At 40.4% G+C, this 24,345-nt stretch overlaps 1 protein-coding gene across 9 annotated transcripts in view; it reads right to left on the bottom strand.

Moving 5' to 3' along the window:
- Prune2 (prune homolog 2 with BCH domain) overlaps positions 1-24,345 on the bottom strand; it is a 268,230-nt gene that overhangs the window by 189,271 nt on the left and 54,614 nt on the right. For all 9 annotated transcript variants that reach the window (XM_074052086.1, XM_074052083.1, XM_074052090.1 and 6 more), the window contains exons 4-6: positions 21,373-21,536; positions 4,072-4,224; positions 1,327-1,421 (exon numbers count right to left, since the gene is read on the bottom strand). In XM_074052086.1, coding sequence (XP_073908187.1) covers positions 1,327-1,421; positions 4,072-4,224; positions 21,373-21,536 — 412 coding nt within the window. The remainder of the gene's footprint in view (positions 1-1,326; positions 1,422-4,071; positions 4,225-21,372; positions 21,537-24,345) is intronic.

Consider the following 24,345-nt stretch of genomic DNA (forward strand, 5'->3'; position numbering starts at 1 on the left):
CCTATAATATTAATAGCTTTAAAATCACTTGCTAACTGCAGACAGTTCCCTAAGCAATTAAAAGATGTTCTATGTTAATTTAGAAAGGAATTCCAAACAAGGCATTTAAAACCTAATAAGATACCATTAAATGAAAGGGGCTGAGGGAGGGGGAAAGAGAAAGTAAACCCTAAGGCTTGAACGAGTAGAAATGATTCTCAGAGCTACTGACCCTTGCAAGATCCATATTTCCTTTACTTTCTAGATACAAAGCAGATTTTCTAATTGAAGGTGATTATCTAGTTACTACATCCCAAATTGAATATATCTCTTGTATTGACTCAACAGCTAATTATTTGGGGCACTTATCAGTCCAAAAGTCCATAGAAACTGTTGAGTCAATCTACCAATGATATAGAATGGAAAGTGGGTTCTGTCCATGACGAGACACTATGTAATGTGATAATGATCTTCCTCCTGCTACTCGTGTACATCTATAAGCTGAATTATGATTATAATCAACTGGGAATAAATCTACAAAGAGATCACATAGTAAAACTACTACTTACTCTTGGATTTTCAGAATGGGGACACCAAGATGTATGCCTATCATTCCATAGAAATGTACTGATTGATACAGCCACCATCATCACGAGGGAAAAAAAGAGCAGCAGCACACAATTCTAACAACAAATTCCTATACAGCAAGTTTTATCTCCATACACTTGACTCAAAAGCTACATGCCTCCACCAAAGACATAAGATCTGCAGACATTCACAGATATAAATGCGCCTCTATAAAATATAGTTCTCGTTAATTGGGTTAATTAATATTAACACACAAGTCACTGAAAACCCCCAAAGTAGACAAAAGATAATTTACCAAGGAAAGACACAAGACAAGAGCTGCATTCACTCTGAGTCATTCATTTAACTGACTGGAAGGCTATTCCTTATTAATACTTGAGTCGTCATCATCAATTACCAAAATGAGATGTGTTCAAATAGCTAAGGAAGGCCAAAGGACAACTTGTTTGTATAGAGTAGATACAGAAGTGAAACTAACCACATATTTTAAAATCGCTAGTAAACAGATGAAAAACACACGCCCACACAGGTGTATTTATCTGAGATGAATGAACCAGCACTTATCTTGGAAATCCAGGTTTGGCATTTTTCATCAACTTAGCATAATAATAATAACCTGAGCCCCAATCAAATACGTCACCAAGAAATAGTCACAGCAAAAGACTAATACTGACTTAGCAGTGAAGAGAGCTGGATACCACATGGCCAGATTGCAACCGTGTGAATCTATTGTTGCTAAGAAAGCACTTCCACCCTTACCTCGAGGGTCATGTTCACAGCACTGACAGCTACTTTGATTTCTCCATCGGACAGTTCCTTCAGATCTTTCAACATTGTTTGTTCAATACTCAAACCTGTGGATAACAAGGGGGGGATTATGCTGAGGGAACCTTTTTTTGTAATATCAGGGGTTATTCAAATAATTCATCCTATTAATTTCAATATTCTAATCCGTAATATCATTTTTAACCGTAATAAGTGTGCACACATTAAGGCAATAAGTCACATTTGTGACAATGTTAACATTAAGATTCCAGCAGGAAAAAGAATTCACCTCTCATGACGCAAACGAAGATTCAAGAATGACAGGACACTTACAAGGATGTAGAGAGGACTAAACTAGAAAATAAAAGACAGGGAGGCACCCACAGACTAGCAAGGGACAAGGGAAGAAGGACACCTAAGACTGGAAAAGAGGGGCTGCCACAAACTTAGCACTGAAGAAGGAAGGAGGCGGGAGAGAAATTCTCACAGCCTTATTCTTTTCCTTCCCTCACCCCAACTTTCCCACATGCTATTAACTCTCTCCATTGACCAAACCCAACCAGAAGCCATTGTCAACAGAACCCAGAGATGAAATGCTCAAGGATCAGCTGCTGGAGGCCCAAAGCAGGTGTGGTAGGGAAGGAACAGGTGGGGGGTCGGAAATCTGAAGAAAAACTAGCTTAACTATGTAAGTGCATCAAATACTACCAAACGAGGCTGACATTTGTTTTCAGAGTGCATGTAGAAGAGACTGTACAATTTTCTAATTTCTAGTATAATTTTATTCAAAATGTACTTTATAAATGTGGCCCATAAAACTATCAGAATTGAATTAGCCACCCTCATAATAGGCTCTGGCAGTAAGGGTTATTGAATCCCCTATCTGATGGAAGGAGTAATCTAGAATGGCTAAATTATCCAGAACTATATAGCTGTAGTCAGTTGACCAAAATACTCAATGAGTATTTGGTCTATCACTGTCAAACAGACAAACATCTGGCTGGACACTTAATTCTCACACTACATTCTTACATCTGGGTAGGCCTACTTTCTCAGAGAAGATTCACGACAGAGCCTAGTGAACTACACGCATCCTTCTCAGACCCTTATCCCACAGCGTCCACTGCCTACCATCCCGGTGTAGGGCACTCTGTGATCCCAGAAGCATGTGAGGATTTAATATCTTTAGACGGGTACTAAATAGTTTTCTTTGACTCAAAGATTGAAAGGCCACACCTTTTCTTACTTCAGCTTAAGTGATTTATAGGGTATATTCTGATACTAAAAGACTGGTGTTTTTGAAAATGAATGACAAAATTCACGCCACTGTGCAGCTCTGTGGACCTGTACATACACATTCATGCACAGGTAGCTGAAGTGTGCCGGGCGCTGTCACTGCCACACCCACATTTCTCAGACCCTCCCATTCCAGCAGGCCATGTCCCAGCCTGACCAGAGTCTTTTGCTGAAGCCTTTCTCTGACCACCATTGGGGAATTAACAGGCCAACCCACTAGGGGGTGCTCACTATTTCAGAGGCGTGTTGGGTAGTGTTTAACAACCAGCGACAAAAACCAGTTGGTAGTGTTTGTCAGTTTCTGCCATGTCAATATTCCTAGCTTGGCTGATCTCAAGCTCCCAATTTGCTCTCAGCCAACTCACAAAATTCCAGAAACTTTCGCCACCAGCTTGTAGAACCAAGGTGAGCATGTGTCTGCACACACTCACCCCTTAGGTGGTGGGATCATGAGGTGCCAGCTTACTCTCACTCCCAGGGGTCCTTAGTGGCTACACTCTAGTTGGCCTTTGAGCCAACTTGCTTGACAAAGCATTCCATTCTCCTATCCTATGTCGCCTGGGGCCACTTCCCAGGCAACTGCATTGCCTCTGGGAAACCCCCAAGTAAGGGAGAGAGCTCTGTAATTCAGGGTTTGCCCCTTAAAGATAGATAGTTTGGATTTAAGTCCTTGCCCAGCTCCTTGTCAGTTGAGTGTGTTTGATGTTGGGAGAGCAAACACATACTAAGGCTCTCTGGGCCTTATTGTTCTCATCTGGAAGGTGAAGAAAAGAAACCCCTGACTCGGAGCTATCCTGAGGATTCAGGAACATTGTCCCTGAAAAGTTACACCATCAGAACCTTGTGTAAAGCAGGCATTCAGTGACATGGCTATTTATTATTATAAAACAGTTGATCCAGGAAATTTGACCTGATAAACCCTAGATTTAGGGAAACAATGCCATCACTGTAGGCATCTTTGCTCTCCCTTCTTTTCTAAAATTAATTGGTTTATGAAATCCCATTACACTTGGCATTGCTCCTGCCACATTTTCAAAATAGAACTCTGTTGGCACAAGAATTGCAGGTTACCAAGCACCTGAGCTAAGCATGAGCCACAGAAATTAACCACATATCCAGCATGAAGGCCTCAGAGGAGAGGCCACAAAAGTGGTCACTGCTTCTATGAGCCAATTTTGTGAGCCTGAAAACTCCTCCACAAGTACAGAGCAACAGGGAAGGAAACAAGCGTGCTCAAATAGTCCTTCTTTGGCCTGACAACACTCTATCCACAAACCATCCATCAGAAACAGGGAGAGAACTAGGAGCAGAGTCATCCTGATTTTCTTCTGGGGGTAGGGAAGTTGTTTTGTTTTGTAAATAGGATCTCACTCTAGCCCAGGCTGGCCTCCCAAATGCTGGAATTAAAGGCATGCACCACCATATCTAGCCAGAGTCACTCACTTTGAGCACTGAACTGGGACTCCTGCAGGACATTGATGATGTCCTCTCGTGGAGGCAAGTTAGGAAACTGCTCTTCCAGAACAGAAAGAATCTCTTCCTGCTTCTCTGAGATCTTCTCTGGATCCATGGTCATCCACTTGAACAGGATGCTGCCTAAAAGACATGGATAAAAATACCCTTGAACTTTCCTGCCAGCCAGGACAGAGGACAGGACAAGCACTCTCCAAGTATTAACCTCCACAGCTTAACAGACCCTGGCATGCTCTGTGGCACAGAGTTTATGGAAGAAAAAGCAGGGTGTATAGCTTTCCTCCACCCACCCCACCACACAGAGAAAAGGCAAGTGTTGGGTTGAAATTATTTCAAAATGGGATTTAATGGCAAGTTATTTAAAAATCTAGATTAACACTATTCTCTTTAAGAGATCCAGAAAATATCATTCCCACTCATCACATTACTGATTTTGCATATGAAATTCCTCCTTTCATAACTAAATGATTATATAATTTCATTTATCAATGGCCAAGCCATCTGTCAACATGGCTGAAGGTCAATTTCTTTCTTTCTTTCTTTCCTTCTTTTTTCTTTTTTGTGGTACTGGGACTTAAACTCAAGGTCTACACCACACCTTTTTTGTGATGGGTTTTTTCAAGATAGGGTCTTGTGAACTGTTTGCCTGGGCTGGCTTCAAACTACAATCCTCCTGCTCTCTGCCCCCTGAGCAGCTAGGACTGCAGGTGCCCAGCTTCAGTTCAGTTCTGATGTCCCAAGCTCCAGTACAAAATTTCAAAGTAATTTATTATTATCCAGTTCTAAGGCATCACATACTGGCCTAAATCGTAGGCTAAGAGTAGAAAGGAATTTGGCAATATGATTTTAGGGAAGAAATGTTGAAAAACTAGACTGGAAAGGTAGACAGAGGCCCGATCATAAAGGGTATTACAAATTATCTTAAAGTCTATCTTTATATTGAAGAATGAAAAGTTTGTATTTTATTTAATTATTTTTTGATATGGGGGTCTTTGCTAAGAAGCCCAGGCTGGTCTTGAACTTGAGATCCTCTGTCTTAGCCACCCCAGTATCTGGGATTATAGGCACAAAGTCTTTAAAGAGTTTTAAGTAGGAGGAATGGCATGTCAAATTTACATTTTGTAACTATCACTCTGAGCAGGCCTGGTGGCTCATACCTACAATCCCAGCCATTGGGAGGTGAGGGGCAGGAAGACTGAGAATTTGAGGTTAGTCTGGGGTATATAATGAGATCCTGTCTCAAAAAACAACAAAAAACCACCCTGGCTACCATGTAGAGGGTGAATCAGAAGGAACTGGCAGGATCAGTAAGAAGGCTGTTTTTTCATAAGAAAAAGGCAGGTTAGCCTATAGAAACTAGACAGATTCATCTGGAATGATCACTTAAACATGGAAAGCATTTTGTTGGTCTTTTGGAACTATCTTCCACATAGGAGAGCATGTCTGTAATAGTGGAACTGCTCTGTGGAGCTGGGGAAAGGAAGACAAGGAAAAGAGAACGGAGCATCAGCAATACCATAAAACATTACATCTGTGAAGGTACAGGATACAACGATATACATTGGAAGCTGTTGAAAAATGGGGGGTGGGAGGTAAAGGGGTAAGGGAGAGCAATGGAAGGGGCTGAATGGACCAAAGTAAAGTACACTCACAGCAGGGATACATCAGACAACCCTTTGAAAATGACTTTGGAATTAATAACAAAAGACAGGACTATAAAATAGGTTCGTGGGGGGGGTACATGTGGGAGGGGAAAGTGAGTGAAGGAGATTAAGGTGAAAGAATATGGTTGATGGACTTCACATACTATATGAAATAGAACAAAGAAACCTCTTGTAATAGCTGTAAGTGGGGCCGGGAGGGGTTGAGGGGGAGAGACAGTGAGGGCGATCTAAGCAGTGTACAATATAAGCCTATTTGGAATTGTCACAATGACCCCCCTGCACAACAAATATATCCTAATAAAAAAAGTGAAAAGCAGAAAACTGGATTTTTGAGTGCATACCCTGTGGTCTTGCAATTTCTGACATAAGATCTAAAATAATATAGAGATGATTTTCTACTTTATTAAGGCAAAGATGAATCTGAATTTAAAAAAAATCCTCATCACTTCTGGCTCAAATATACTACTTGTACCAAGAATGGGAAAAAATTCTTATCAACCACATCACCAGCACGGAACCCCCCAAAAGTACTAGAGTCCCCAGGGGCACTCTTAGAAACCAAGACCCCGAACAGATAAGAGAACCCCTAATTCCATGCTGCTTTTCCACTCTGGGCATTTGCTAATTCATAAGTTGTAGCCAACGCACTGAGAAAGTTAGCAGATAAAGCTGCAATTTCACAGGGAGTTGAGAATTTAGCCCCTGCAGAGGACCTGCCTGTTTTATAAACAAAACTACTTACACTAGCTGCCTATTTGTAATAAGCGAAGTTTTATGGGAACACCGCCTCACCCATTAATTTATGCATTGTTTACAGAGTTTCTGAACTTTGATGACAGAGTTGAGACTGTAGGCCCACAAAGCTTAAAATATTTATGACCTGGGCCCCAACTTCTCCTCAAGAAAAAGGGTGAAACAAAAACAAGGATTGAAATTCTGATCTCCATTAGCAGAAACACAGGAAGATTCATCCATCTGCCACACTTCTAACTCCTTTGAGGTGCAAAGGCAAATCTTCTCTAAAGCAAAAGGATTTCAGGATTTACAGCCTCATTGTCTTTACAGTTTTCATCAACAATATACTGTCATCATTAAAAAATTAATAGCTGTAAAGGAAATCAGACAGAATGACTGGAAGGAAAGTCCAGAGGACAAAACTTATGAGGCAAAGAATGGAAACAGAGCCAAAGGGAATTTTTTAAAAAAATTAGCTGGAGTAGAGAATTAGAATTTATAAATAAAATAATCAAATGAAAACTTAAAATGGTAAATTTAGTAACTGAATTTAAGAATCAAAAATGTGTTTACAGCACATCAGACACACTGGGGAAAGACTGGTGAACTGGAAAATAAGTCAAAAGAGAGCACCCATACTGAAGCACAGAGAAAAAAAGGGATAAAAAGTACAGAGGTGAGTGGGAGAGACACAAGGGCACGGGGACAGTCCCCCCACACGGGCCGCAGCTCCCCGGGGAGGAGAGAGAGCGAGGCGGTCACAGTGCTTAAAAAGGCAATGGATACAGTAATTTTTCAAAATTGATGAAAGACAGTATTCTAATGTTCAAAATAAACTATGAACCCAAGTCATGATTAATACAAATAAAAACACCTGTGGTAGTAGAAAGGTTAAAAATTAGAGAAAGAGAGAAAAAAAAATACATCTGTGAGTAGAGACATTTCTGACAAAGGAACTAAATAAGATTGAGTGTGCCAAAAAACACATGAAAAAATGCTCACCATCTCTAGCAATAAAGGAAATGCAAATTAAAACCACACTAAGATTCCACCTCACCCCTGTTAGAATAGCCATCATCAGCAACACCACCAACAACAGGTGTTGATGAGGACGCGGGGGAAAAAGGAACCCTGGCCCACTGCTAGTGGGAATGTAAACTAGTAAAACCACTCTGGAAAAAAATTTGGAGGCTACTTAAAAAGCTAAACATTAATCTACCATTTGATCCAGCAACACCACTTTTGGGGATATACCCAAAAGACTGTGACACAGGTTACTCCAGAGGCACCTGCACACCCATGTTTATTGCGGCACTATTCACAATAGCCAAGTTATGGAAACAGCCAAGATGCCCCACCACTGACGAATGGATTAAGAAAATGTGGTATCTATACACAATGGAATTTTATGCAGCCATGAAGAAGAACGAAATGTTATCATTCACTGGTAAATGGATGGAATTGGAGAACATCATTCTGAGTGAGGTTAGCCTGGCCCAAAAGACCAAAAATCATATGTTCTCCGTCATATGCAGACATTAGATCAGGGCAAACACAACAAGGGGTTTGGACTTTGAGCACATGATAAAAGCGAGAGCACACAAGGGAGGGGTAAGGATAGATAAGACACCTAAAAAATTAGTTAGCATTTGTTGCCCTTAACGCAGAGAAACTAAAGCAGATACCTTAAAGCAACTGAGGCCAATAGGAAAAGGGGACCAGAAACTAGAGAAAAGGGTAGATCGAAAAGAATTAACCTAGAAGGTAACACACACGCACAGGAAATCAATGCGAGTCAACTCCCTGTATAGCTATCCTTATCTCAACCAGCAAAAACCCTTGTTCCTTCCTATTATTGCTTATACTCTCTCTACAACAAAACTAGAGATAAGGGCAAAATAGTTTCTGCCGGGTATCGAGGGGGTGGGGGCGAGAGGGAGGGGGAGGGGGAGTAATGAAGGGGGTGGGGGCAGGGGGAGAAATGACCCAAGCATTGTATGCACATATGAATAATAAAAAAATAAAAATTAAAAAAAAAAGATTGAGTGTGACTTCTCAAAGTGATGATGTCAGGCGCTGATGGATCTACCTCTTCAAAATGCTGAGATAACATAATTGCCATTCTAGAATTCTGTATTGAATGAAAGCACAAATGAAAAAGTGAAGACAAAATAGACATTTTCAGAAAAGAAAAAAAGCTATGTGTGTCACAGAAAACATACAATAAAAGAGATATGAAGGAAAAATTATTTCAGATGGAAGCAAAAAGAAATGCAGACAGGGAAGAACATTGGGAAATGTAAATCTCTGGTAAGAATTTATCCGTTCACTGTGTAAAACAATTGCAATATCTCATAGAGTCTAAAATAGGTGGTTAATCAAAATACATTTCAACCATAACTGCAGAAGGAGGCAGGTGGAGATGGAGTGTTCTAAGGTGCTGAGATTGCCAGGGGAATGGAAATAATATCAACTTATATCTCATTTTAATTGTGTGTGTAATTTCTATTGTACTAAGAGAATTTCTTTTAAAAAAAGAATTCTTAATTTAAGATAATGGGGGAGGAGAGAAGGAGGCTGAAGCAATGGGACTACAATGGCGGTAATATATAAAACTATTGATTTAACGTGATAGTAGTAAATCCATAACAGGAAAAGGAAATGTGAGATAATTAGAAAACAAATAGCAAGATGACGAATTTAAATTCAGATGAATAGCAGTTACATTAAATGTAAAGAGAAACATACTTAAAAGATTAAATTGCCAGGTTGGGCATGGTGGCTTATGCCTGCAATCCAAGCTACTTGAGAGGCAGAGATAGAAAGATTGAAGTTTGAGGCTAGTATGGGCAAAAAGTTAGTGAGACTTTAACCTCAACACACAAGCCAAGTATGGTGGTACACATTTGTGATCTCTGCCACGTGGGAGGCATAGGTAAGGAGAATTATTGCCTGAGGCGGGCTCCAGGCAAAAAACATAAGATCTTATCTGAAAATAGCTAAAAACTGGAAGTGTGGCTCAAGTGGTAGAGCACCTGCCCAACAAGCACAAGGCCCTGAGTTCAAAACCCCCCACACCAAACAATGATGCACCATTTACAAGTGCACACCTTGAATATAATATTGGAAGGTTAAAAATAAGACTAGAAAAAAATACAACATGCAAACACCAACCACAAGAAGATTGGTGTGGTACCTGAATATCAGACAAAGTACAGAACAAATATCTCATTATCACTAAAGGGCCAATCTTAGGAAGACAACAATCCTAAATGTTTGTGTACTAAAAACATAGCTTCTGAATTTAAAAGCAAAAATTCACAAAATTGGGGGAAAAAAGATACACAGTTTTAATGGGAAAGTAATACAGTGATTTTATATCAATTCTCTCAATAAATAGAGACCACTTCCCAACTTATTTTATGAATCTAGCATTACTTTGATACTGAAACATGGGGACATCCCAACAAAGGAGAATAAAAGGCAAGTCTCCCCATAAACACAAATGCAAAAAGATTTTAGAATTAGTCCCAAGTCAAACTTAATATATAAGAGGAGTCACATAGTCACCAAGTAGGGATCTCCCAGAAGTCAAGGACAAATTAACAATCAAGAAGCAGTGAATACATAATTCACATATTAATAAAATAAGGAGCAATCACCTCAATAAAGAGTAAGACTACTTCGTAAATCCAAGATTTAACCACTGAATAACATCAGAGCCTGGTAGAAAGAGGAAACAACTTCCTTATTTGCTGGATGACATTTATAAGATCCAAATAAATAAGGCAACATCAAAGTTAATGGCAAACCATTGAAACAGTTCCACTTCAAATTAGAAATGAAACTGAGGTGCCTATTGTGGCTCTGTGAATCCTTACCAGAGAACAGTGAGACCACGAAGTGCGTGGAGGGTGGGGGAAAGGGGGGGTGGGGAAGGCAACGTTGGATAGCAATTAAAACTATCTTTCCTTATATATGATGTATCTGCATGCACACACAAAGAAATGAACCTACAAATGCGATCCACAAGTTTGCTGTGTATAATCCCATGAATACAAAATTGTATTTCTATAACTAAACAATGGATATACAGCAGCCAAAGATACCTGTCAGCACATTCAAACCTGTTTTTAGCTAGTATTGATTTAACTTCTAACAAATTCTACAGAATGAAAGAAATACTTAAATACATACATTTCTATCCAAAAATATCTCAGTTATTCATAAGCTGGTAGGGAGCAAGACAGAATTAACAGTGAGCAACAAAGAAAGCAATTACAAAAAAATAGCAACAAACATTTTATTCTATTGGAAAAAAACAGCCACCATATTCTTTTCTTAAAAGAATGGAGATGTGAAGAGCCTCTTGCCAAAAGCAATGGTAATGCATTAAAATTAAATATGATCTACCAGAGTCAGCAGTCATGGGGGAAGCATTAAAGGTGTATTCTGTCAGGTGCCAGTGGCTCACACCCGTGATCTTAGCTACTCAGGAGGCAGAGATCAGGAGGATTGCGGTTCGAAGCCAGCCCAGGCAAATAATTCAAGAGACCCTATCTCGAAAAACCCATCACAGAAAGGCATATTCTGCACAATGAATTCTTAGCAGAAAAGAAGGGACTTAAACCTCTTTTCTGTTACACCCAAGAGTGATTTTTTTTCATATTAAAAAATTAAAGAAAAATAACAGAGAGGGAAAGAGAAGGAAAAGAGAAACAAGGAGGAAAAAGACATACAACTTAGCTCACATTTTTGTAAGATATTGACTATTAGGGGAACATGGTGGTAGAGAAAGAGTAAGTAATGGGGGGTAAATTTAATGAAATCCTGATATATATTGGCCTGAAATACCAAGGGGAAATACCCGTGGACTACCAATATACACTCTTTTAAAAAATGAAGGACATGAGGGTGTTTTGCAGGGCTGAGTACCAGTGGGAGGTGGGTGGGCATAAGGAAAGGGGGAGTGAGGGTGAATATGGTGGTTGTATTTTGTATCCATATATGAAAGTAGAAGAATGAAACCTGTAGTAATTGTTCTAAGAAGTGAAGGAGGGGAAGGAGAGAGAGTGATGGAGGGGGTGAATCTAAGATACATTGTAAGCACATGTGCAAATATCACAGTGTGTCTCCCTGCATAACTGTTATATGCTAATAAAAAATAAACCTGATAAAAGAAGCAGATTATTCGAGAATAATAAATTAAGAATGTCTGTATTTAAAATTAAGTTTAACTTTACATGGCAGAAGGAATAACCTTCAGAGAGAGGTTGCAGATCATTTTGGTTTATAAAACCAGAAACAATCATTTATTTCTCCTACTCCTAATAACTTCCTAAGAAAAACAGGCCATGTAATTCCCTTTGGATTTTGTAACCATTTCAGGAGAAGGATGATTCAGTCTTCAGGCAAGAGAGGAAACAACTCTTGGCTCTGTTCCTTTCCTGTTTGACCTCCTTAAAAGGACCTTTCTGAAGCTGTTAAGGCAGACTACTAAAATAGCAAGGAACTATTCTTTATTGAAGGTCAAATGGAATTATGATAGAAAGGAGAAAGTCTGCTTTTTAAACCTTAGGGCATGGTTTCCCCATTTACTCCTAAACTGAGAACAATTACTGTTATTTGTTCCACTTCATCTTGTCGCTGTTGTCAAGGTCGTCTATAAACAAACGGGAAAGGCCATTTGGGCAACGGTGTGGTCTTGATCCAAGCATGCCTGGTAAACAGGCAGCTGAAATCTCCTTGCCAGATGGTTCCTGGGAACACACTCCCCCCCCACCACCCCAATGTGATGATCTGGCAATTTAATGGGTCTTAGCGTCAGGTGGGTCTAAAACCGTTTGCTTTTGGCACAATCCAGTACACAACCAAGCACCAACTCTAAGCCACATAACAGTATAAAGTGACTTTTAGGTGTGTTCAGGTTGCAGCATGCCTGAACATAATTAAAAGATCTTCAAACCAGGTAGGAGGAGGGGGAAGAGAAGGGTTAGAAGAAGGAGGTGAAAAGGGGGTGAGGGGAAAAAGAAAACAAAAGAACCACATGGCAAAAACAGATGGGAGTGGGGGAAAGAAACCAAAGGACAGGCGCGTTTTAAAAACCAAGGTCATCCGTGAACTTGTCTGTGTGAGCACTGTTTTCTTACACAAACCGTTAGAAAGTAATGCTGATGAAAGTGGGTGCCAATGGTTTGTACCCTGAAATTTCAAAGTTTTGAACCATAGTCTATTTTATTTATTTATTAGGGTATATTTGTTGGGTGTGGGGGGATTTATTGTGACAATTCTGAATAGGCTTATATTGTACACTGTTTAGATTACCCCCTCATCTGTCCCCCTCAACCCCCTCCCACCCCACGATCGCAAGAGCTTTCTTTGTTCTATCGCGTATATGAAGTCCATCAACCACATTCCCTCACCCTCATCGTCTTTGTTCACCCTCCCCACTCCCAGAAGCACCCCTCCATACACTGTACCAATTTTGCAGTCCTGTCTTTTGTTATTAATTCCTAAGTCAATGTTCAAAGGCATCAATTGTCTATTAAAACATAACAAGACCTAACTATTTGTAAGAAGTTTTAATTTAAGGAAATTCATCCTCTTTTCCAGTGGGAAGCATAGAGGGTGCTGAAGAGGGGGAAAGAAAGGTCCCTAAAGGTGAGGTCAGCAAATGAACTAATGTACAGGTGTAGTTATGACCAGATCAGCAAGAAGAGAACTGCCTTATAGGTAACACTTTGATCACTAAATCCCTTGATACACACGATGTCGTCTGCATGGATGAGCTCATTGATGAGGCTTATGCTGTTGGAAAACACTTCAAAGGAGTAAATAACTTCCTGCAACCTTCAATTATCTTCTCCCCATTGGGGAATGAAAAAAAAACCACGTGTTTTTGTAGAAGATGGAGGTGCTGGCATAGGGAAGATCAGATCAACAGGTTTATTATATTTTAATGCTCTGATCAGTTAATAAACAGTGGCAGCTACTTTTACAAAAAGGGAATGTAAATTATGTCAACTTTGTTCAATCCTCCAGAGCCTTTGGCTACAGTGAGCCACCTGTTAACATTTATCGATGCCTATCCTGCAGTGCCCAAAGGATACCGGGACAAGGGACATAACTAAAGAAACATAAGCAGATTGTTTCTATGCTGCCAGTGGGACAGCTCTTCTTTTAATTGGTATATAAAGGATCTTTTTTTCTTTTTTTTTTTTTTGGTACTGGAGTTTGAACTCAAGGCTTCATGCTTGCTAGGTAGGCACTATACCACTTAAGCCACTCTGCCAGAACCATACAAAAGATCGTTTATCAACATCCATAGTAATCAGGGTGTACCTCAATATTTGAATAAAATAGTATACCATAATAAGAACACTCTTGATAACTAAGCTATAGTGAGGCAGGCCAGGACATAGAACAAACCAGGACTCTTAAAACACGATTTAACATGGTATTTCAGCTTGAACATTCTCTCCACCTCCCTCTTTCAAGTGCACGTGCTCTCTGAGCAAGACAGATATGCAAATATGCAGAGATTGTTTACAATCAAACCACCATCCTAATCCAAAACCACCCAAACCCTCCCCACTCACTGTTTATTGGCAATCAAGAACTGCTCAGGTTTTATCCCTCCCACAGATTAAGGCGACCTTTTAAAAACACTTTTTTTAAAACAGAAAGCAGTGCTCTGTATACAAGAATGAACATAGAAGTTTTAAACCTGTTGAACTCACCATAAGATGGAGACTAAGGTAGAAAGGAGAAAAATAGAGGAGATGAACCAATTTGGGTTATAAAACTCCCAACTCCCTGTGTAGCTTTTGTAAACAAACAAAAATGTCTTTTTTTTTTCTTTTACAAAACTGGAGAATAGGAAGGCTGAACAGGTCCTGCTTAGAGGGGGTTGGTACCAGTGGGGGGGGGGAGGTGGGGAAAGGACATGGGAGGGTGAATACAGTGCAAATACTGTGTACACATATATGGAAATGGAAAAATGACTGTTGAAAGTATTCCAGGAATGGGGGAAGGGGAGGATAAAGGAAACTGGAAGAGGGGGTGAATTCAAGTATGAAATAGTTGATACATTGTAAGAACTTTTGTAAATGCCACAATGTACCCCCAGCACAACTATAAAAAAAATTAAAGAAAAAAAATCTCTCTCTCTGCTCCCCTCTCATACATGGCTGTTCGTCACTTTTTCCCTAACCATTAATAGACTTTTATTGTCACCCTCTCTACATCTCCATATTCTGCCTGGATGCATCCATGTGGGATATACAAATATGATTTCCTGCTTGCCAGAAACTACGATAGGATTTAAAAGGTTCAAATACGATTGAATTTAAATATGCATTTCCTATTGTAGAGACAAACATCAGCATGCATAGAAAAGATATTCAGAGTAGAAAACAAGATTATAGACTAGAGGAGAAGCTGCTTAAGAAATAAAGATACTAAAGGAATCACACACGGACTGAGGAGTGGGAAGTGTCTGACACATTGCACAATTCCTGTCCAAACCCTACTAGTGTGAGAAGGGGCAAGAGTGGGATATCAGCAATCCCACCATGTGTTTTGTCTTAAGAAGATTAACACAAAAACAAGAAAACATTTTAGAATTAGTTGTGTCATTTTAAAATAAAGAAGTGCTATATGTGTTTGTTTCAGTAACAATACGAATGTTACTAATTAATCATCTGTGTTTTCATTTGCCCCAGGAAACTCATACCCAACGTTCAAAGTGAGTACTATTTTTATGCCTCCAAATTTCTTGAGATTTTGATCCTATGATCTTGATCCCGTTCTTCCCTATACTACTTTTATCTTGATCCTGATTTGAATATTTTTATTTTCTGAAATGGAACCATTGTACATTGTACAAACCATACCTACTGATGGAATAAGTGAAAAATTATACAGCTGTACAACACACCAAAAACAATCATGAGAGGAAAAAAACACTTAGCAGTAATAAAAAGGTCTTTATACCTCTAACCAGGTCCTTGGTGACAATGAACATTCCAAATCATGACACTGTTTGATGATGAGAGGTCACTACCCTGTAAGAATTGGTCAACAGCCTGGGTGGTGGATCTAAGTGCTAGTATTTTGTGGAATGTGTAGCTGCAGTTCCCCCACCTTTAAGTTTTGGGGGGAAGTAAGTTTGCCCTGGGAGCCCTTTAGGCCACGGGGCTTGACGTCCTCGGAAGGCATTCACTTAGGATCCCCTGCCTCTGACTCAGCCGGCTGAAAGATCTTAGATTCTGTAGTGGGGACAGGGGGCAAGGAGTGCAGGGGGTGGGGAGCAGTGGCCCTGGGGAGTGGCCGCGGCAGGGGAGGAAGCACATTGGATTTTGCAGTCTGACCCTTCCTGGCCAGTGTGGAGTACAGGGCTGCTGGCGCTTTGCCTGGTGTGGCCATAGAGGCGCCCAGCTGGTCCCCCCTGCCGGCCCATTCCTACCCTTCAGGCACTTCCGAGAAAAACTAATGACAACCTCAGTACTGTAGATGTCGATGTCGTCATCCTCATCCTTTTTCTTTTAATTTTTATTTTTTTATTATTCATATGTGCATACAATGTTTGGGTCATTTCTCTCCCCTGCCCCCACCTCCTCCCTTACCACCCACTCCACCCTCTCCCTCTCCCCCCATCCCTCAATACCCAGCAGAAACTATTTTGCCCTTATTTCTAATTTTGTTGAAGAGAGAGTATAAGCAATAATAGGAAGGAACAAGGGTTTTTGCTGGTTGAGATAAGGATAGCTATACAGGGCGTTGACTCACATTGATTTCCTGGGCGTGGGTGTTACCTTCTAGGTTAATTCTTTTTGATCTAACCTTTTCTCTAGTTTCTGGTCCCCTTCTCCTATTGGCCTCAGTTGCTTTTAAGGTATCTGCTTTAGTTTCTCTGCGTTAAGGGCAACAAATGCTAACTAATTTTTTAGGTGTCTTACCTATCCTCATATCTCCCTTGTGTGCTCTCGCTTTATCATGTGATCAAAGTCCAATCCCCTTGTTGTGTTTGCCCTTGATCTAATGTCTGCATATGAGGGAGAACATACGATTTTTGGTCTTTGGGGCCAGGCTAACCTCACTCAGAATGATGTTCTCCAATTCCATCCATTTACCAGCGAATGATAACATTTCGTTCTTCTTCATGGCTGCATAAAATTCCATTGTGTACAGATATCACATTTTCTTAATCCATTCGTCAGTGGTGGGGCATCTTGGCTGTTTCCATAACTTGGCTATTGTGAATAGTGCCGCAATAAACATGGGTGTGCAGGTGCCTCTGGAGTAACCTGTGTCACAGTCTTTTGGGTATATCCCCAAGAGTGGTATTGCTGGATCAAATCCATCATCCTCATCCTTAACTGCGCTAGCTCCCCTTGCCTGTCCAGAGAGGCCGTGGCGGGCAGAAGAGGCACAGGTGACCCCATCCATGTTGTCTCCATGGATGCATATATTGCGTTCTCCTTCAGCTATCTATGCTGTAACCTCTCGTTTCCCAAAAAAGAAATAAATATCCAAACTCATCTTTCACCAAAATGGAGTTCCACCATAAGAAAAACATTGCCCTAACTGTACAGGATCTGGAGGTAATGCTGCCTTGACCTTGAAATATGTCGAGAGGTCATGCATCTGGATGCTTCCCTGTCAAGACACAGAACATAGTTCTCCATAGAACTGACTGCCTGCGGGGCAAAATTGATAACTACACGATTTTTTGTTTTTTAAGACAGAAGCCTTTCTGGCATTGCTAACTTCAACATTAAGATTTTCAAAGGTTTTTTTCCCCCTTATTTCAGGAGATATTTTGCATGAGGTATTTGAAATTCAGGAACACTTCAATTCTTCTTGAAGTGCAGGAAATAGATAAGTTCCTGCCCAACTTGGTTCTGGCAAGGGGAGAGAGGCTGTGGGGAGCGCGCCCACCGGGTCCTGCTCGTGCTCCACAGTGGCAACACTCGTGCCCCCTGATTTTTTTTTTTTATTGTATTGCATGCACTTTTGTAAGCTACCTCAAATATTCTATGCAAGAATGAAGGGCATAAATAATGAAATAAATCAATGACATATAACTGACCACATATCAATCTAAAGACAATGAGAGTGTAGACCATGATTCCATCTATATAAGGTATAAAAATAGGCAAAATCCATGTGCAATGTTAGAGAGCAGAAGCTCTCACCTGTAATCCTAGCAGCTTGGGAGGCAGAGATCAGAAGGATCACAGTTCAAGACCAGCTCAGGCAAAAAGTTTGCAAGACCCCCATCTCAACAGAAAAAAAGCTAGGCCTGGTGGTACATACCTGACATCCCAGCTACAGCGGGAAACTAAAATAGAAGGATAATGGTTCAGGCCAACCCGGGAAAAAAGTGAAACACGATCTCCAAAATAACCAGAGCAAAAAAGGCTGCAGGTGTGGCTCAGGTGGTAGAGCGCCTGCCTAGAATACATGAGGCCCTGAGTACAAACCCCAGAACCACCAAAACCAAATTCTACTAGGATTTCTAAAGGCTAAAACCATGATTAAAAGGAAAGGTTTATTAGTAGAAGGAACAATGTCCAAATTCTAGCCATAAAGAATATCAGAAGGATTGGCTGAAATCAAATGGAAATTGAAGAATCACAGAGCTAATGAAATCAATGGCGTCATAAAAACAGCAAGCATATAAACAATCTTGCACAACACCCTTCATGATGGTATTTCCTGGTGGTCTACCATGTGCTAGGCACAGTACACAATGGTGAAGCAGCCCACACAGCACACAAAGTCTCTTTTCTTATGAAGCTGACATTCTGGAGTGAGATACAGAGGGAGGAAGAGTCTATGGGCAGGGCAGATAGAAAGAGAGACAAGAAGACAGATAGAACAAGCCTTTCGCGAGGAGGGAATAGCTTAGGTAGATAATCAAAAGTGGGAAGCGTTTGGAATATTTGGAAAACTGGAAGACCTTTGTACCTGGAGCGCAGAGGACATCTCAGCAGATAATGTCCCAGTGGGCAGAGGAAAGATGAGCTGAGCGTGATGAGTTGTAAGCAGAGGACTGACGTGACATGATTTACATTTTTGACTACTTCATATGCAATAGATTTTATGAAGGAAGTAGGAGAAAATTGGGCAGTCAAGGAGAAACAGAAGGACAGCTTGCATTGGGTCACTAGTGGTGATTATGGAATGGTGGATGGAACCCAGTATGTCTGGATGCAGAGGCAGCAGACCTGCTAATGGATCAATGTGGAGGGGAGGAAAAGGGAAAAAATCAAGTATATCTCCCAGGTTGTGCCCTGAGTGGTCAACAGAACCTTTTAGTGAAATGGGGAAACTGGAATCCAGAAGGTTCAGGGTTGAGTTCAGGGACCAAAAGAGTTCTATTAGGGCCATGTTAAGGTGGGGTGAGAATTAGACACATGAAGGTGTCACATGGGTCATGGAATGAAACATTTAGGTCACTTCTTTAAGGTCAGACTCTTTGGATCACTGTCCTTTGGTTCCCTCTTGTCAAAACTGATTGGTGATGTGCCATCTCCTCTCCACATGCAAAACCACACGTGTACACGTTAGCCAAATGTCTCCAGAGCTCTCTTTCTATGGCAATAAGCCTACATCTTCTAGTCCCCAGGCTAAGTGAGTCATGATCTTTCATGACAGTGCTGTGTTGGCAGCAGATCTTCATCCTCTCACATTCCCATTTCCAGGCAACAAGGAAGTGATGTCTACACCCTGCCAGCTTCCCAATGCCCCTCCAAGCCCAGCCTTAGGAGAGCTCTGTGATGTCAATGAAAAAAAATATCCTTTACCATAGCTCTGTATCTTGGTGGCTCTGCAAACTGAAATGAAGATAACTAACCAGAAGGTCTGCATCCCTTCTAATTCCCTAAATCCAAGCATCATCAGTTAGCAGCAACAAAGGTGTGTCTGTGTCCTCACATGTGACGATTTCATATTACTTGGCTATTCATAAAAATCATGATGAGCTTTTCATCGACTACCCTCTTTCCTACTAAATAATACACAGTTTTTTAAATTATCATATTATTGTTTTACTGGGGGTACGTTGTGACATTTACAAAAGAGCTTACAGTATAGCATAGTTGAATTTACCCCCTCCATCCTTCTCCTTTATCCCCCCTCCCTCAATTCCTGGAATAGTTTCAAGAGGTCTCAGTTTTCCATTTCGTACATGAGTACATATTATTTCCACCATATTCACTCTCCTACACCCTTTCCCTACATCCTCCCCTCTCCTACTACTACCAAACCCCAGACAGGACCTGATTTTCCTTCCTGTTCTCTGTTTCTGAAAAAAAGACATTTCGTTTGTTTAAGATAGCTATACAAGGAGTTTAGTGATGACATTTCCATGTGTATATGTATTATAACCCAAGTTAACACATGATTTTTTTTTTCACATGATTTTTAATAGTAAATCAAACTTGGTAGTTTAGTGCCTGTCTACACTATATATTTGCACTGTTGAACAACTTCCTTCTTTGCTGAGATTCCTTTTGGCTTTTATTTCCCTTCTGCTCTGTTACAACAAGAATTGATTGTGCTTGCTTAGATTAGCTGAAGGCACCATTTTCCAAAGAACAGTTTTAAAGATATCCATCTGCCATAAAAATATTGAAGGTAGGTTTACTGGGGCTTTAAGTTCTAAAACCTTTAGAGGAACTGTATCACTCTTGGACCTTTTCCCTTCTAAATTGTTCTTCTAAGAGTCCCCAGAAGAGTTGAGTCAATATACTCTTGGTCTTCCTTCTTTTTAAATTCTTTCCATCTGTTTTCCAACTATGTTTCAGTTTCCTGTGTTAAACACTTCTGAGAAGAATCTGTGTCCACTAGGTCCAAAATGGGTTGTTGGAAGAAAAGAAAGCTTTATACAAAAACCCAGTGTCCTACATGAGAAAATAAACTTTTGTGGGGATTTCATGGCACCACACTTAATAGACAATTTCTAGTTTGAAAGGCACTATTTGGAAATAGTAAGCACCAATGATGGAGATGAAAGAGGGATTAGTAGCGTACAGTTACCTCTCAGTGTCTGTGGACTCTTGGGGATATCAAAATCTGTACGTAAAATAGGACAATAGTTGTATATAACCTACACAATCCTCCTGTACACTTCAAATTAGCTCTGATTACTTATAATGCCCAGAACTGTAGAAATGCTACATAAATAGCTGTCATACTGAATTGTTTAGGGAATAATGGCAAGAAAAAGTCTGTACATGTGCAATCCATATGGAATTTTAAAAAATATTTTCAATACAAGGTTGGTTAACTCATGGATGTGGACCTATGTGTAGGGAAAGCCAAATATTACTGATGACAGAGCACTCATGACCTCAGTGTTCAAACCAGGCTGAAGATGGAGTATGTTACAAGATGGGGGATAAAAGGAGGTACCGCTAGGAAAGACCTCCTCCAATGTCATCAAAATAAAAGGTGCATATTTTGTCATCTAAAGATTATTATATAAATAAAGCATATATACGCACCCAGGATTATTTCAAGGTAGGAGTGTGGAATTCAAATCCACACTCATGCTGTCGCGGTGTAAAATTCACCTCTGGAAGCTGTTGAAAGGCCAACCAACTCTCCAACAGAGGTGCAGCAGCTTATTTAATATTCCTGTCTAGTGAAACAAGCCCTTCATACCTGTTTTTAAAAGCATATTTTTAATATTCGCATAATGCTACTCTTTAACAAACTCTTTACTCCCTGCCTCTCTGATGAAGCTTCCTGGGGTCTTTTAAGGGATTGTTAACCAGGAATGGATCGCGCTCTCTCTACACGAGCAGGGTAAGAGCCACTCCATTACGCCTTCCAGTGTTTAGTAGAAAGAGCCATGGCTCACCTCTGAGGAGATGAGCTAGCTGCTCGGTGATGAGCTCCGGAGCCTCCTGCAGAAGCTCTTTCAGCACGAGAGAAGAGGAAGACTCTCGCAGCTCCACCTCAGCATCGTTCTGCTCAACGGGGTTAATGACTTTGACAACTGCTGATTCCAAAGTTTTGTCCTCACTGTAAAGCAAATGGAGAAGAGGAAGAGAAAGAGCTAGGGCTTGCTTTTTCAGTTTTTGGAATGACTTAGTCTTCGCTCACCCACAAATAATGACTTCCTCTCAACAGCCAAAAACATGAGTAAACTACATGACCTTAAAGAGTCTGTTTTGTTTGTTTTGTTTTTTGGCAGTACTGGGGTTTGAACTTGGGACCTTACACTTGCAAGGCAGATGCTCTACCACTTGAGCCACCCCTGCAGCCCAAAGAGTTGGAACTTATTCTATGTCTGTTCATATTTCATTTCAACTAATTACCTACCTAAGATTCTTAGAATATTTTCACTCCATAGCAACTGTATCTCTTATTTTGCTGTTGGGAAGTAATAATAGCTAACACTTCTGGAACTTCTATACATGCCAGACACTAACACATTTGGTGTGTTATAGTTCATTCTATAAAAATGACCCTATGAGATGGGATCTGGTAAAATCCCCACTTTACAAATGAGGAAAGTGTAGCACAAAGAGATTAAGAAATGTGTTTAAGCCGGGCACCAGTGGCTCACGCCTGTAATCCTAGCTACTCAGGAGACAAAGATCAGGAGGTTTGCAGTTCAAAGCCAGCTTAGGCAAATAGTTCAAGACACTCTATCTTGAAAAAACCCTTCACAAAAAAAAGCTGGTGGAGTGGCTCAAGGTGAAGACCCTGAGTTCAAACCCCATTACTGCAAAAAAAAAAAGGAAAGAAAGAAATGTGTTTAAGCCAGGTGCAGTGGCTCAAGACAATAATCTTAGTTACTTGGGAGGTAGAGATCAGGAGGATCACTGTTTGAGGCCATCCTGGGCAAAAAGTTCATAAGACCCCATCTCAGCCAATGGCTGGATGTAGTTGTTCATGCCTATCATCCCAGTTATGCAGGAAAGCATAAATAGGAAGATCATGGTCCAGGACAGCCAGGGCCTAAGCAAGACCCTGTCTCAAAAAGAAAAAAAAAAAATACAAAAGGGCTGGTGGTGTGGCTCAGGTGGTAGAGCACCTGGCTAGGAAGCATGAGGCCCTGAGTTCAACTCCCAGTATAGCCCAAAAAAGAAAAACTGGTTCAAGATCACAAGACTAGTAAGCAGACTAGCTAGTAATTAAACTCTGAGAATCTGGCTCCAAAACTTGCACACTCTGCCACTGTGGTGTATAAAAAAGTGACACTGGGTCTGTTTCCAATATCGTTTTATATGTGAGATAGAGGTGGATTTTTATCAAAAACAGGAAGAAAAGTATGGAAAAATAACCTTATTCTTTCTGACTGTCAAAAACAAGTAAGATAAAAGAAATTAAAAATCTCATTTTTTTAAAAAGCATTCTATTTCAAAAAACAATCCCCAAATCCCAAGATTACAACTGTGTCCCACAGTTAGCATAACTTTTTCCATTTTAATTGGCAACAAAACTCTTCCTCCATTTTTGATTAACACACATACATTCCATGATACCTCCTTTGGCTTTTTGTATTGTTTTACCCATGTCTACCTGCATGAGTTGGTTTCAAAAAGTTAACACATCAATCTAGCAAGTATGTGATTATCCTGATACCCATCCTATAGTTTGGGAGTAATTTGAGCTTCCCTTAAAGGCACATACGTAAATTTAGGCTTGGTCCCCAGGGTGGAGGTATTGGGAGGTGCTGTGAACCTTTAAGAGGTGGGGCCTAGTAGGAGGTCTTTAAGTCATTGGACGGTGCCCTCACAGGTAACTGTGGGACCCTGGTCTTTTAGTCTCTCTGCTCTTGACTTGAGATGTGACCATTTTGCTCTTACACTTGCTAACGTGCCACCTCACCACAGGCCCAAACTGAAGGGCTTGAACCTCTCTGCTTTGTGTCTGGTGTTTTATTATCGTGACAGAAAGCTGACAAAAACAACAGATAACCACAGTCACTCAAAGAAACCACCAATAATTTCCAGCCACTTGTCAATGATTGATAAAAATTGTTCAAAAGAATTTTATTTCTTTCAAATATGACAGGGATAAAAGGAGCCCTGCCTAGGCAGATTGTTTTCAAAACCCTTTACAATTAAATGAATTGTATGATGGATAACATAATATGTTCATACCTAAGTATATTTACTAAAAGGTTTGATTGAAAATTATTCAGTAAGGACTGGGGGCATGGTTCAAGTGGTAGAGCACCTGCCTATCAAGTACAAGGCACTGAATTCAATCCCCAGTACCACCAAAAAAGAATTACCAAATTAAAAGTTATTGGGTGGCTTAGGGGATGGCTCAAGTGGTAGAGTGCCTGCCTAGCCAGAGCAAGGCCCTGAGTTCAAACTCCAGTACCAAAAAAAGTTTTGTTTCATGAATATTAGCATCAATGTTCACTGCTGAAGGTCCTCAATTAGCAAACTGACAAAACTGTACAAAACACAAACATCTCAGGCTATGAAGGCATTTAACTGGGGTCTCTTCATTCAGTAGCAGTGGAGAGCTTATCATAAGGGCATCTCTGTAAGTCATTGCACACAGAGAATTTGTCTTATTACTCTTAGGTACCTTTAAATTCTTGCGCCAATTAGCAACTCTTAAGTCCTTATTGAAGGAGGCAGAAGGTCCAAGTTCTAATCTGAACTTTTTTATTAATTTATGTGATACCTTTGGATAAGCCATTTATGATACTGGGTGTTAGGTTTCCTGTCCATAAGATAAGTTTGAACTAAGACATTGCACTTTTAAAACTCTGCCCTTCTTTTATAATATAATATGAACAAACCAATGATCAAATGACTTTTGTGGCCCATCTCCATGCATTTTTTCCGTTTCACTGCTGAGACTT

This window comes from Castor canadensis, chromosome 13 (assembly GCF_047511655.1).
Source record: "Castor canadensis chromosome 13, mCasCan1.hap1v2, whole genome shotgun sequence".
Lineage (NCBI taxonomy): Eukaryota > Metazoa > Chordata > Mammalia > Rodentia > Castoridae > Castor > Castor canadensis.